The sequence below is a fragment of the Lathyrus oleraceus genome, chromosome 5 (genome assembly GCF_024323335.1).
Source record: "Lathyrus oleraceus cultivar Zhongwan6 chromosome 5, CAAS_Psat_ZW6_1.0, whole genome shotgun sequence".
Lineage (NCBI taxonomy): Eukaryota > Viridiplantae > Streptophyta > Magnoliopsida > Fabales > Fabaceae > Lathyrus > Lathyrus oleraceus.
The window spans coordinates 1,237,123-1,252,481 of record NC_066583.1 but is presented as its reverse complement, the minus strand read 5'-3'; the positions used below and the strand labels follow the sequence as shown (position 1 = coordinate 1,252,481).

General features: G+C 35.6%; 1 protein-coding gene across 1 annotated transcript; it reads left to right on the top strand.

Annotated features, from left to right (window-relative positions):
* The first annotated feature begins 6,285 nt into the window (after positions 1–6,285).
* On the top strand, positions 6,286–7,576 carry LOC127083748 (uncharacterized). Its single transcript, XM_051024082.1, has 3 exons — positions 6,286–6,938; positions 7,039–7,158; positions 7,258–7,576. Exons 1-3 carry the CDS (start codon positions 6,390–6,392, stop codon positions 7,267–7,269), a joined length of 681 nt encoding a protein of 226 aa, XP_050880039.1. The 5' UTR covers positions 6,286–6,389; the 3' UTR covers positions 7,270–7,576.
* Positions 7,577–15,359: the final 7,783 nt, after the last annotated feature.

Below are 15,359 nucleotides of genomic sequence, written 5' to 3'. Positions count from 1 at the left end.
ACAAATCACAACAGTGTTAACCGGTTAACGCCCTGGGTTAACCGGTTAACGCAAGCAAAACAGCCATACATCACAATTCTTAACAGTGTTAACCGGTTAACACCCTGGGTTAACCGGTTAACGCAAGACAGAAAGCTGTTCCTGCGCTAACACGAAGCAGAATGCAGAATTCTCCGCATTTTCCGCCGTTGGAGGGCTTCCGGACCTCCGATTCCAATTCCGTAAAAAGCTATACGTTCGGGCAATCACTACCCATCCAATTACAGATTCAATTACAGTTTTTACACAACTTATCCAACACAATTTTTCAGCATTAAACATCCCAATTAGGGTCAATTCAACGGTTTATCACTACCCATTACATGTTAATCTATAATACCCATTAAACGACGATAAACCCCCCTTACCTGATTAATCCGGCAAATCTTTGAGCTCCAAGCTTTTCTCTTCTTCAACCTTCTTCCTCTTGCTCTGTCTCTTTGCCCTTTTCCTCTTCTCAGCCGCTTCTCTGTTTCACGTGAAAACTTTCTTTTCCAAATGAGACTCTTTTTCCTTATTTCACACTTATATATTTTCCAACTTTATATTATTATCCCAATAATAATAACAATTCAATAATTCCAAAATAATAATAATAATAATCCAATTATCTAATTAAATTAATAAATATATTATTAACTCAATTTAAATAATCATTTTATTATTATCGGGGTGTTACATTGGGTCCCAGACTCCCTAACACCTCATACTCTATGTGTCATTTCACCTGCTTTATCATAATGACCTTTGGGAACTAGAGTACCCAAGTGTCTTTTTGAGAAAATATAGATTGTTGATAGTACCTATTTCATTTCTTTCAGTAAGACATCACATGACTTTTTAGAATAGTTTATGGTTTCTTTGATCATAACTCTTGCTCCTTTGTCATTTGCATTCCTTGCAACATAATAGTATCTTAACTAATAGAGGTGGTTTCTACCATGCGTCAAAAAGAAAAGGAAGACATTATTGTTGCTTGGGTAGACCCTGATATTTCAGAAACTGTTTCTATCTTCGCTCATGAAAGTAGGCTCAAAAGAGTTTTTCTTGAAGTGGGTTATTCTTCTGACTAAGGTGTGTTAATCCCTAAAGAAGGAAAAAAAGATTTGCAGTGAATATGGATGTGTCATCCCTTTTTATGAGTGCGACTTTTTTATTTTAGATCTCTGGTTACCTTTCAATGATTTCAAATTTGAAGTTATGAATCATCTGATGATTGCTCATTTGCAATTGAATCTTGTGAGTTGGGCTTTCTTCAAAGTCTTACAGTACTGGTGTGACTATTGAGGAGTAAAATCATCTTTGTCACCATTCTTTCATCTTTTCAAGGTACAATGTAGTGCTATGAATCATGTGCAAGATCGGGGTTTGATTACATTAATGCAAGTTACCCGTTATTTTGAAGTGTATTCTGATGGCGTGAAACATTTTCAAAATCGACTATTTTTAGATACTTCTTTCAACAAAGAGGCCTACGCAAAAATTTATGTCATAGACTGAACTGGAATACCAATGTACGGTCTTATTTTGTAAGTTCTGGAGCCAAGAGTACTTTTTAACGGGGGAATGAGCCATACATATATAAAGAGGATGATATGTCCTAGGAGGAACTCTGTCTGAAGAAACCGTTAATTATTTTCTTCAAATAATTGGGTTATGACAAAGGCGTTGTCCCTCGGGATGAGGCCTCAAGGAAACATTTGAAACGAATCATCGGAACTCGCTTGTCGGTGTACGCTAATACATAGGAGGAGAGGGGGTCATTTTTTATAAGTATCCAACATGTTTATCTTTTTTTTCTTGTCATTTTTGTCTACAATACCTCCTAATGATTTATCAGTGTCTATGTGTAGACTTGAAGATGCGTGAGGAAGTATTATCAAATGAAGAGGTAAGCTTGAGTTGTCCCGACAAGGTCGGTCCTTGGAATGCTCCAAGACTCACTGTCGTACCTCATAAAAAGAATACAACCTCGTAAAACGCAATTGCACGCTCGCGGGATGGACTAACAGAGTCGCCGCCGAACTTTATTTATTCTCAAAAAAAGGAAAGAGAAAATATTGGTAAAACCCCCTAAAAGAATGACTATGATTATGGTCACCGCAACCAAATCAGGGTTCAGAAGTCGATTATGCAAGGGGAATGTATTAGCACCCCTCACGTCCGTTGTACTTAACGGGAACCGTTTAGTTAGTTATGCACATTATTGTTTTCTTAGAAATGTTAGGCTTCTCGAGTTATTAAGAAAGGAAAAAGAATAGGACAAAATATTTATCTTTTATTAGGGTGTCTGACTAGACTTTGAATCTCGCTCCTACGTATCTTCGAGTGCGATGAAGAACTCAAGACTACGTGGTTTTGGATAGAAAAATGTTGTTTGTCGATCGATTTTAGAGAAATTTATTTTGTCGCAATCGACAGAAAATATTACTTACCCAAAACTGGTGAGGAATTGGCGTTTGTATCACATTGAATGGATTTCTACATTTCAACATTCACCGGAAAACATCACTTATCTTAACTCACACATTTGTGGATGAAACCTTATTTTTCATCATCTCGAGACGAAATATCTTTCGTTTGTGAAAAAGATTTGAGAGTTGTGTCAAGAGGCAAAATATGTTTGATATCGTTTTGGTTTGAAAGACGATGATTTATGACTTGCAAGCTTTTACAACTCGGGTATAATACTCGGGACTACAACTGGACCTTTCACCCAAGTGGTCTTTTTCTTGCAATTTTGTTATGAAAAGGGTTTGAATATTTACAAGTGTTTTGAAGGGAAGACAAACGCTTATGACTTGCAAACTCTTACAATTTGGGCATAGTATTCGAGACTATGACTGAACCTTTCACCCAAGTAGTCTTTTTCTTCCAATTTTGTTATGAAAATGGTTGAAGTTGTTAATAGTTTGTCATTTTTTACTTGCTTGAGAAAAGAAATTTGACGTTGGATCAAACTTTTTATTTGTGGTTATAAAAAAGTTTGAAGTGGTTTTAGGGTTTGAAAAATGATTTGAATGTAAATGGTGGGGGCTTAATATTGACCAAATATTTTTAAAATGGAACTTGGTATTGCCCAAGTGTTTTATTGTTTATTCTTAAAAAGGGTTAATTTTGTTTTTTTGTTTTATTTATTGTTTAATTAACTATTTTATCTAGCTAATGGCAAGGAAACAAATAGATACAAATTACAATCGAAGAGAAAATATGATAATAATAATAATAATAATAATAATAATAATAATAATAATAATAATAATAATAATAATAATAATAATAATAATAATAGCAAATAATACTAAAGTGAAAATAAATACACAACATAAATAAATAAGAATAAAATAAGAGAAAATAAATCACAAACACAGATAAAAAAACTAATTCTTTTTATTTTTGTAAATTTATTTGTTATTTTATTTTATTATTTTTAATTTGATAAAAGAAATAAAAGTTCTATGCATCCTTTAATTAATATTTTTAATATAAAGATAATAAAACAAATATTTCTTTATTTTTATTAAAAACTTAAACTCGAATTTACTTCAATCCCATGCTTCTGATTCCTTTACAATGACGTCTCTGCTGACTTCAACCCTATTAGTGACTAAATAATAAAGCTTATACGCACATGTACTGTGGTACCCAATCAACAACATTACTTTGCTTCTATCATCCAACTTCTTTCTAGTAGCACCTAGAACATATTTGTAACAAACAGAACTAAATACCTTGAAATGGCTCACACTTTGCTTCTCCAATCCCCTTCTCAAAAGGAACAATTTCCTTCAACTTCTTAGTTGGACACCCATTGCGCCTATACGCTGAATTGGCAATAGCTTATCTCCATAAGGTATGAGACAACTTCTTCTCCTTCAGTATGCTTCTTGTCATATCAAGCAAAGTTTGATCTCTTCTTTGAGCAAGACCATTGTGTTGAGGAGTGTATGAAGTAGTCACCTCATGCTTAATTAGATTCTCCTCACATAACTTTATGAACTTTGTAGAGTTATACTCACCTCCACCATCAGTTCTGAGAACTTTCAGCTTCTGACCACTTTGTTTTTCAGCCTTCACATTGAACTTTTGAAACAAACACCTCATACTTAAACTTGATGAGTGTTACTCATGTTATTCTTGTGAACTCATCCACAAATGACATAAAATATGTGTTCCCTCCAAGTGAATGTACTTCAAATGATCCGCAAACATGATAATGTACTACTCTAAAAGCATGTTTTGCTATTAGGACTACTTCTAATGCAAATTTCAATCTAGGTTGCTTGCCTTTCATGCATGTCTCACATGATTTCTTAGGCTTCACAATCTTGGGAATGCCATATACCAGCTTCTTAGAATTCAGGTACCCTAAGCTTCTGAAATTAAGATGTCCCAATCTCTTGTGCCATAATTCACTCCTACCTTCAGTGCCTTGTGCACTAAGGCATTTAATTTCAGTTGTCTTCACATTCACCTTGAATGTTCTGTTGCTTTCCTGCTCAGATTGTATAATCAACTTCTGATCAGAATCAAACAACTTCAAGAGATTGTTCTTCATAGTAATTGAGAAACCTTTCTCAATAAGCTGACCTACACTCATCAGATTGCGCTTCATGCCAGGAACATACCAAACATCCTTGATCAGAACAATTTTACCATTCTTCACATTGACTTTGACATACCTTCAACATTGAGGTATTTATCATCAACACATATGATATTTGTCCTCTTTCTAAAGTCAAAATCAATCAGCCACTGTTTGTTTCTAGTAAGGTGATTTGAGCATTCATTGCCCATATACCACCAATCTACCAAATACGCACCATCATATTCAGAAGCCATCAATAACACATGTTTATCACCAAAATCTCCTTTGGCTATGTTTGCTTCTTTTGATTTCCTTTCCTTGTTTGACCAACAGTTAGTAACAAAGTGACCAAACTTCTTACAACAATAGCATTAAACCTTCTTCTTGTCAAACTTCTCCTTTCCCTTATGACAAAGTTTCTCCATAAGATTTCATCCCATTGGTGATCAAAACCACTATAGAGATGTAATCATGTATATTCTCATTGTCCTTCATGTTGAGATTCTCATACTGTTTACATAAAGACTGAAGTTTTACCTTCTTCATTGATGCATCACCACCGTAGCACCGTACCAGTGTGTCTCACGCAGCCTTCGCCGTGTTGAATCAACGATTTTCTCAAAGAAGTTCGCATTCACACACTAATGGATGTAGAAAAACGCCTTTTAATTTTTCTTTCTCGTTTCTCTTTACGCATTTCTCTCTGCTTTCGTCGCATCCGCCGTAACCAGAACATAAACGTTGTTGATGAGATCAAGAACATCTTGAGCTCCAAACAACAAACGCATCCGAGTCGACCACTGATTCCAATTCTTTCCATCAAACACTGTAAGTTTTGTATTCAAGCTACTGTTTTCGTCGGCCATCTTCGATTTTGTGCACTGAAACACATATCTCACCAAACACTCGTGTTTCTCAATCCCGCAAAATCTATAAATGTGATTCTGTTACGATTCCGATCATGAAGTCAAAGTAAATTCAAAAAGCTAAATCAATCACACACGTCTCATCGCACACTCGTGTTTCCTTGTGAATCGAACCGGAGCTCTAGATACCAATTGTTGGTGCACAAGGTTGAAGATGAGAGAGAGAGGGAAAATAGTTTTAACTAACTTTTTAGATAAACTTTGTTGATTGCGTTATGAAATTATGTTACACGTTTGATTTATATACACAGACAAACCACGTAGGCAAAATGATAACCTACACTAGTTAGGTTAAACTTAACAAAACTAAACTAGAAACTCAGAAGTTAAAACACACTTTTGGAACAACAACCTCTGAAGCTTCTGCTTCTGAGTTAGAACACTATTTCTGAATATAAATTATTTATAAGAACCAATTTATATATTTTTGATCAATTTTGATATTAAATTCTCTTGAAAGTGAACTAAATCGGCCTTTAAACACTTCTAGTAAAAAATAAATAGGTGTTGACCAAAGGAGAATTAAGTATATGAAACTTTTCTAATGTATCTAATTCTTATAGATATATAGATAGATTTACTTGAAATAATTGACGGGTGATATATTTATTTACTATGGTTAAATGAGTGATGAGAGCGGGTTGTTAGTGGGCAATAGTGATGGAGCGGGTCAAAGCCCATGGATGATTTGGGTTGGATTGATGAATGCGTGTGGTGTACGCGTGGACAGTTTCTTTCTTCCATTTCACTGCTTGTAATCGTAATTGTAAGTGCAGTTGCAGAAGCAGAAGAAAATACCAATTCACCACCCAAACCCTACTACACTAGGCGTTAAGATGCCGAAAAAGATGGGTGTCAATTCTAAGGCCGAGGTGGCAAGGGCTCGCAAAAGCGCCGCTGAAACGGAGAAAAAGGACCGGGAGACTCGAGAGAAGGAGGAGCAATACTGGCGAGAGGCTGAGAGTTCAAAGCCACGCGCCGCCAAGAAGAGGGAGGAAGAGGCGGATAAGAAGGCCGAGGCGGCGGCCAAGCGAGCGGAGGTACGTCGATTGGCGGAGCTGGAGGAGAAAGAACTCGAGAAAATGATTAAAAAGCCCGACAAGAAGGCGAACAGGGTGTCGATCCCTGTACCGAAGGTGACGGAGGTGGAGCTAAGGAAGCGGCGCGAGGAGGAGCATGCTCTGGCTCAGAAGAAGGCCGCGGAAGCGAATAATCGCTCGGCCGCGGAGGAGGAGTACGAGAGAGTGGTGCTTGTATCAAACACGAATCGCGATGATTCGATAATTGAAGCTAGTACTCTTGACGAAGCCATCGCTAAGATGAGCATCGATAACAACTTACCCCTTGACAGGCATCCCGAGAAACGCCTCAAGGCTTCCTTCAAGGTATCATCAATCTTTTACTTAATCAAACCCTAATTTTGATTTCATTGATTTATCAGAACTTCTTAATGGAACCCTAATTTTGATCTCATTGATTTATCAGGCGTTTGAAGAAACAGAACTTCCGATATTGAAGCAAGAGAAACCGGGACTCACTTACACACAATACAAGGATATGATTTGGAAGCTTTGGAAGAAATCTCCTGATAATCCTCTTAATCAAGTCAGTCACCGCCACCACAAACTCAATCTTATATTTAGTTTTTTCATGATTGGTTTATTTGTCTTGGCATCTTACAAATTTGTTTCTCTTAATGGACAGAATGCTGATTGAATGAATGAATGAATGAAATGATCTTCCGTGGCAGGCCTGTAACTGACAGCTTTCATTGGCCATTTGCATAGCATTTCCATCTCAAATCCATGATAAAGTTGTCGTTCCTCATTATAGGCTTCTCTGTTACCTTTCTTATTGGTATCCATATGTAAGCAGTTTATGAGTTTCAGTTTCTGTATATTTATTACATATGGGATTTCATTTTCATGCTGCTCATGCTACACCAAATAAGCTTTTGAGGTTGTATGTACTCTCTCTTTTATCAACTGCTCCTAAATCTTAAATACATTCAATATTCTTTTGAGGCTGGACTTGTACACTTGTTTCTTTAACCCGCTTTTCTTTCAATGAAAGCAACCGCCAACAACTGAGCATGATCACCTTGTTAATACAGTTTTTGGAAATGTAATTGAAGTTACTATATGTCATTAGCGTATCTATTTGATTTGATCTTTGAAAAACATAAATGTAAGGATTGTCTGATAGGTAGCTATTAGGCGATCAGACAAGACTTGGATGTAAGGATAAATTCATAGCAAATCAGATTAACACAGCATAGGTTTCCAAAAGAAAATAAAGTTGGAAATAGCACACTGAATGTGTATGTAGGTAAAGTGTTCTAACGGAAATCAGTAGGTGGCATGCACTGCAGAGTGTCAAGTTTAGACTGTTTTGTGGCCCCACTGCTGTTTTGATACAAAACAAACTGAGGAATTTGAAGTAAAAGGAGTAGGAAACCAGGTAGAACATGTGAAATATTTGCTGAGAAGAATGGGGTATGATGATATGCATAAATTCTATCTTTGATAAGAATTGTCTTGGCTTGATTGTTAAGAGTGATGGCAGAAACTATTTTTCCGCCACGGTTCAATTGACCTTGTAGCCATTGGTTTAATGTCTATAATATTGAGTGAGTGGTTGAGAATCATCAATGAAGGGATACCTGTTATATAAGTAATTTTTCAGGGTTTCCTTAATCAGATACTTGTGGATTTTTGTTTTGATTAATAGTTATTGTCTTGGGTGCTCCACAAAAGATCATTGTGCACAACAATTTTTAACACTTGGATTGATCTGTAGTGCACCATAACATAATTCACCTTTTGTATTGTTTTCCCCTTCTTCCATAGTCCCCTTTGTCACCATTTTAAGGCTTATACCATTTAGATCCTTCATTGGTAAAAAAAGGCATTCAAATCATTCTCTGGGTTTCAGGAAGTTGTGTACATTTTTTGACTATATCCATTATAAAAATGAGGTCAATCTGTATCTGCTACCTAATGTACTCCAACATTCAATATTCCTTTTCCATTTCTTTCTGTCAAATAGCTTATGAAATCAGTATGTGCTCAATAAAGTCAGTAAAATACTTTATAATCATAAGAATTTTGCTGCAAGTATAACTTTAAACTGACAATTCAACTTACTCTTTGTGGACAACCATTCATCTAATAACATGGTCTATTATATATCTAACAACATTCATCTAATAACATGGTCTATTATATATCTAACAACATTCATCTATTAAATACCATCAATGATGGGTTACACCAATTTGTCTATGTTTTTGGGTATTTCTGAAAGTTTAGGTCAGTAATTTATGGAAAATGGTGTTATGGTTGTGTTGGTGTCATATTAAGTATAAGTTTAAGTTAATGTTTGACTTTCCTTATTATGCAATGTAAGTACCATGAATGAAAGATTTCTATATGATATCTTCTTTTTTAAAACAAGTAATTGAAATAATTTATTTCCTTGCAAATAGTCAATAACTTATTGATTAATAGTAATTCTCATATGTATAAAAATATCAATATATGGTGCTGCAATTTGATTTCTCAATCAGAAATCTTGAACAAAACGACATTGAGTTACAAATCAAATAACAATTGAATGTCTAATCTGTGCAGTAAGGAAATTGCACTAATTTTTAAATATTATTAATTACAAACTATGAAAATTTAAATAGACTAAAATATTAGTAACTTATCAAAAGTCTGTAGTTAACTTTTAGAAAAAAATTATGTTGAAATGTGTTCAAAATGAATCCAATGTAGTTTGTAGGAGTCTCTTCATTACATGATTAGATAAATCCACCTGAATAACCTATAAAAAAATATATATATCATAACAAAAAAAAAACACAATTCAATGCTTTCATCCAAATTAATGATGTCAAACTTCTATTATGTTTGACATCATAGTCAAATTTATTTTGTAACTTACACTTTATATGTTTTCTGTTTTCTGAAAGTTCTTTGAAAACTTTGAAAATAACATTGGTCGTAGAACGCAATGTTTGATCTTCTTTGTCGTAGATTAGTATTTTGAGACCCTTTTTGCTTTTTACTCTGAATATTACGACATACAATTGACCATGGCTAAAAATACTATGTAGTAAATATAATCCAACATATTTCCACGATTGATCCTGAACTTTGTTAATTGTCATATCATATGATACAATAATGAGAAACTGTCTTCTTGTTAGCTTAAACGAGCATGGAGACTGTGTGGGAGAAATGTCCATTATTGGATATAAATTAAACCCCTGGTATTCTTTTCAGATATAATCTTCGCCTCTATGACATGGTTTGTCAATCTTGTAACAATAAATCTTGTTCCATTGCAAAGTCCCTTTAACTATTTATGAGAAGCATTATTGGTGTACCAATTTTCAATTTAATTCGGTGATTAGGAAGACCTGAGGTTATAAGTGTGTTAAGAAACTCTGTGGTTAAAATGTCGAAAGCTTCATTTCCATCTACATTATAATCGTCCACTGTATCTGAGCTTAAATACTCAATTTCTTCTCTTATGTTATGGAATAACAAAGGTTAATACATCCATATAATATATCAACGGTATGTACAAACATTTAAAAGTACGAAACATGTACAAATATTAATACGTGATATCAAACCTGAAACATATTCGTTTATAACATCGATTGTCTCAATAGTTCTTGCTAAAATTGTTCTACACTGCAAGAAATCTTCATTATGGTAATTTTGTTCAAAGTTAGGATATGTGTGATGAACTATGGATTGGTTGGGATCGTCAAAGTCAGTGATTAAGAATTCTGCGGGAATGGAAATGTTTGCATAGCCTAGGTTCAACCAATTTTCCATCTCCAACCTTTAATATCAAATTTGAAAACTGTTCAAATTCATAATTACTTGATTTGATGCTGGATTGTTGAAGTCTCATGTTCTTTGTAAGTCTGAGAACCTTGCAATGATCTCATATGTATGACAAATTAAGAGCGACATGAATTATATCAGAACGACTACCCCTTGGTACAACTGGAAGAATTTTCCATAAATCACCACCGAAGACAACAACCTTCCCTCCAAATATTGTGTTTGAAGTCAGATACTTGTATGATGGGTGAAGGAAAATTATAATATAGGCATGAAGTAAACCTCTTTTCTGAAATTCAATGGTATATAAATATGTGGAAAAAAATCAATATATTAGTTAAGTAAGTAATATAGTTTCATTATGTAACAAAATTAAGAGGAATAGTATAAAGTATTTTGTTCCAAAATTAACGAACTTACATGTAATGACCTTGCCCATGACACATTTTTTGGTCAAATCAGACAACAACTCGTGAAACTTTATTTTAAACATCCTGATAATAATCTCAGGCCTCTCATGCGGCTTTAAATTACATGAGTGAAGCAACCTTTGAATCTCATGCCAATTTGGATTATATGTGAATGTAATGAAAATATATGGAAATCCAACATGATTTCATATTGTCATTTTGTCGAAATAGAGTTGATTCATATATCTGCAACTTCCAACATAAGACGAAAGCAATACAACCCTCTTTTCCAAGCTTGATCCTTCTGTGTCACCGTTAGAAATTGATTTACTTAAATTGTGATACTTTCCAACTCTTAGTTTCGATTGGTTATTTTTAAGCCACCTAAGCCTTTTTCGACTCCATCATTGTAAATCCATCGACCAAAAACTGTTGGTACAATCTTCTTGATCTCAAAAATATAGTCGACTCATTAGGTATGAATTGTATTCTAAATGCCAACCACTCCCTGATTGTTAGGCATTTTCTCTTTGTTGCTTCCCACGAAACATCTTCATGCTGAATTTGTTCATGTTAGCCATCTTGATCAATAAGAAGGTTAGAACATTTATTTTGGTGCTTGACATTAGGTCTATATCCATCTTCACCACATACAAAAAACAATGGATATTGATACCCTAAATAACTTGTATGGTACTCATATATTCTTTAAAGTTCACCGGATTATTTTTGCATTATAATATCTCTTTTATTTTTCGCGGTATCAACATCCCCAACAATCAAAGCAACTACTTCTGAAATTTTTGGTTGGTTATATATCCTTCCATCCATACTACGATCAGAAAGTGGACAAAGTTTCAAATCAGAAACATTGCCTTCTTTCAATATATCTTTGGCTATTCAGAATGATTGAACATGAACATTGTTTTCATATAACATCTCAGACAATTTGATTACAATCTCAATGTCGACACCAATTTTGGTCCTACATTTCAAGAAAATATGGATAAAGAATATGTATCATAAATATATATTGGGCGGAACAGAACAACAAAGAACCACCTAAAACTAATATCATTGTTTATGGCTATAAGTATATAGGTAATACACATTTGATTATGTGAATTCTATTTTGGATTTCATTCTCTGTATCATATATATACAGTTGCGCAAACTTTAGACCGTGCCTTGGCATTGGTAACATGCTACCAATCTTGCGACATGATTGACCTTGAATACGAATATTTGGAGAACTTTTACCGTTGTCAAAACGATTATCCATTTTGGCACCAGGACATGTAAACGCAAACATCTTGTTGTACATTCAAATTTTTTGTTGAATTTTTTTGACTTATTACTTACATTGTCAAACAAAAGATCTTTCAAAAATTTGGGTGCTTGCTTTAACGAAGGCAGTTGAACTTTTCCATCATCACAACACATAGAAAATTTAGGATTTGCTGCGTTTTGATTCTTTCTCGTCCTTTCGTGATACCACATATTTGCTCCACATTCTTGACATTGCATCATTGGATCCCCTATATCGTAGTAACCACATAATGACAATGTATAAGGTAACATTCTTACGTTCAATAATAAGTATTTGCACAATTAATATAATACAATGTTCGCTTAACAAACCTGAAACAAATGAGTTATTGTTAGTATAATCTATTGTATCCAAATCTTCTCCCCCTTCAAATTTCGAATCAGACTCTGAACTATAACCTAAGCCAATCAAAGCATAAAATGTTATATGTAGTACAATTATGAAGTCAAACAACAAATAATATAAGATATAATATAAGTGTACTATCAGATTCATCCTCAAAAGAGTCATCGAAAAGATCATTAGGTTTACGACTGTAGTACCCCAAAATTTGCCTTCCCCTTTTCTTCATATTTCCGTCTAACCGTTTGACTAGGGTTCATTCACTTGCATTATTAACTCATGCATAAGCACCATTCACCACCATGGATTTCAAGTGTTTGACTTACAGGGCTTTGGATGGTTTGTATAACAACTGGAAATTGCTTGATGTAGACTTGCCCCGAGGCACCCATGCCTCCAAAACCCTAATCTCAGGTAATCTCAGGTGATCTCAGTGTGTCGCACTCGGCATCCGATACTTGGTCCGTCCATTATGTCCCCCTTGGTGCTCAAGCCTTTTGGCCATAACCCAAGTCCTTGGCCTCATAACTTCCATTCACCTTCATTCATTCACCTAATCATGGTCATACCACTATATGGTCACGTTCCCCGATTCCGTGTGTCAATTATAAATCTCGGGTTTGAATTGAGGTCAAGTTCATGCATTGAGTCAAGTCATTTTCGTTCAATTGGTCCATTCCATTCATTTTTATCCCTAAAATATCCATTACATACATAAAAATGTGCAAAAAAAAGGGTGTAACATCGCAAAAAACTCATTTTTGGAGGTTTTTGGCCCTGTGAGTTGACTCATGACTCGACGTAAAACCCCTGGGTCCGAACAGGTTGACCCACCGATCGACTAAATTCTGGGCAGCTTGAGTGAGTCGACTCACTCACCTTTTGCGTCGACTCATGCCCCTTCTTTCTTTGAACCTGGTTCCCTCGAGTCGACCTACCAGTCGACTCAATGCTGGAAATTCATGATTGAGTTGTCTCACTCATGCATTGCATCGACTCATTTCCATTTCTTCTTTTAGTCTTTTCGTCGCGGGTCCGAACAGGTCGACACACCGATCGACTCAACCCTGGGAATATCACTGTGTGAGTCGACTCATTACCTGTTTGAGTCGACTCATGACCTATTTTTCAGGATCTTTGCTCTATCAATGTGAGAGGGGACTTTTGGGATGAAATATGACCCTCCATCATTGGGGCTTGCAATTCAAGGCCAATATATACATGCATGAACACCGGGAAAATCCTGAGCATCCGACAACACTTCAACATTTGGTACTTCATCAAAGTTCAACCAAACACACTGTGAACACATCAAAACTACAACAAAACAAGTGAAGTAAAACCCACCAACACTTCAACTTGCACAATCATAACTAAAACCAAAATCACATAACACAACACAACCACTGTTAACCTACAATTGTGAGTCATCAAAGCTAATTGCATTAGAACTATCACCTGCAATAACCAGTCACTTGAACACATTTCCACCAAGTTAACTAATCATTCACCTAATCATGGTCATACCACTATAGGGTCACGTTCCCCGATTCCACGTGTCAATTATAAATCTCGGGTTTGAATTGAGGTTATGTTCATGCATTGAGTCAAGTCATTTTCATTCAATTGGTCCATTCCATTCATTTTTATCCCTAAAATATCCATTACATACATAAAAATGTGCAAAAAAGGCTGTAACATCGCAAAAAACTCATTTTTGGAGGTTTTTGGCTCTGTGAGTTGACTCATGACTCGACGTAAAACCCCTGGGTCCGAACAGGCTGACCCACCGGTCGACTAAATTCTGGGCAGCTTGAGTGAGTCGACTCACTCACCCTTTGCGTCGACTCATGCCCCTTCTTTCTTTGAACCTGGTTCCCTCGGGTCGGAACAGGTCGACCTACCGGTTGACTCAATGCTGGAAATTCATGATTGAGTTGACTCACTCATGCATTGCATTGACTCATTTCCATTTCTTCTTTCAGTCTTTTCGCCGCGGGTCCGAACAGGTCGACACATCGGTCGACTCAACCCTAGGGATATCACTGTGTGAGTCGACTCATTACCTGTTTGAGTCGACTCATGACCTATTTTTCAGGATCTTTGCTCTATCAATGTAAGAGGGGACTTTTGGGATGAAATATGACCCTCCATCATTGGGGCTTGCAATTCAAGGCCAATATATACATGCATGAACACCGGGAAAATCTGAGCATCCGACAACACTTCAACGTTTGGTACTTCATCAAAGTTCAACCAAACACATTATGAACACATCAAACCTACAGTAAAACAAGTGCAGTAAAATCCACCAACACTTCAACTTGCACAATCATAACTAAAACCAAAATCACATAACACAACACAACCACTGTTAACCTACAATTGTGAGTCATCAAAGCTAATTGCATTAGAACTATCACCTGTAATAACCAGTCACTTAGAACACATTTCCACCAAGTTAACTAATTAACTATCCTCCAACTCAGTGAGTTAACCACCTAAACTCACTGAGTTCATTCCAACTACCCCAAGCCTAACTCTAAGCCTCATTAATCCCGAGCCTAATCCCTATAAATTCTCATCTTCACCATCATTTGAAGGGCTCACCATTCACTACTCTCTTGCTCCACTCTTTGCAATCATCATCTTCAATTCTCTACAACCTTTCTCTGAACCCACTCCCTCTCACACTCAAAGCTCAATTTTCCTAAAACTCCATTGGAGCTTCACACTGAAGCTTCAAGAAGAGTGAGCTAAACCTCATCTTACTACAGTTTTTGTGAAGAAGAAGATTCAGAAAACAAGAGGAAGATAAAGGCAATGTTTCACCTTCTTGTATAAGTGATTTTCCGTCAT

What these genes read in the sequence shown, in the direction of transcription:
- LOC127083748 (XM_051024082.1), top strand. Translation starts at nt 6,390, where the DNA reads ATGCCGAAAAAGATGGGTGTCAATTCTAAGGCCGAGGTGGCAAGGGCT. An exon ending in GCCTCAAGGCTTCCTTCAAG is followed by an intron (nt 6,939 to 7,038) that starts GTATCATCAATC and finishes TTGATTTATCAG; the next exon opens with GCGTTTGAAGAAACAGAACT.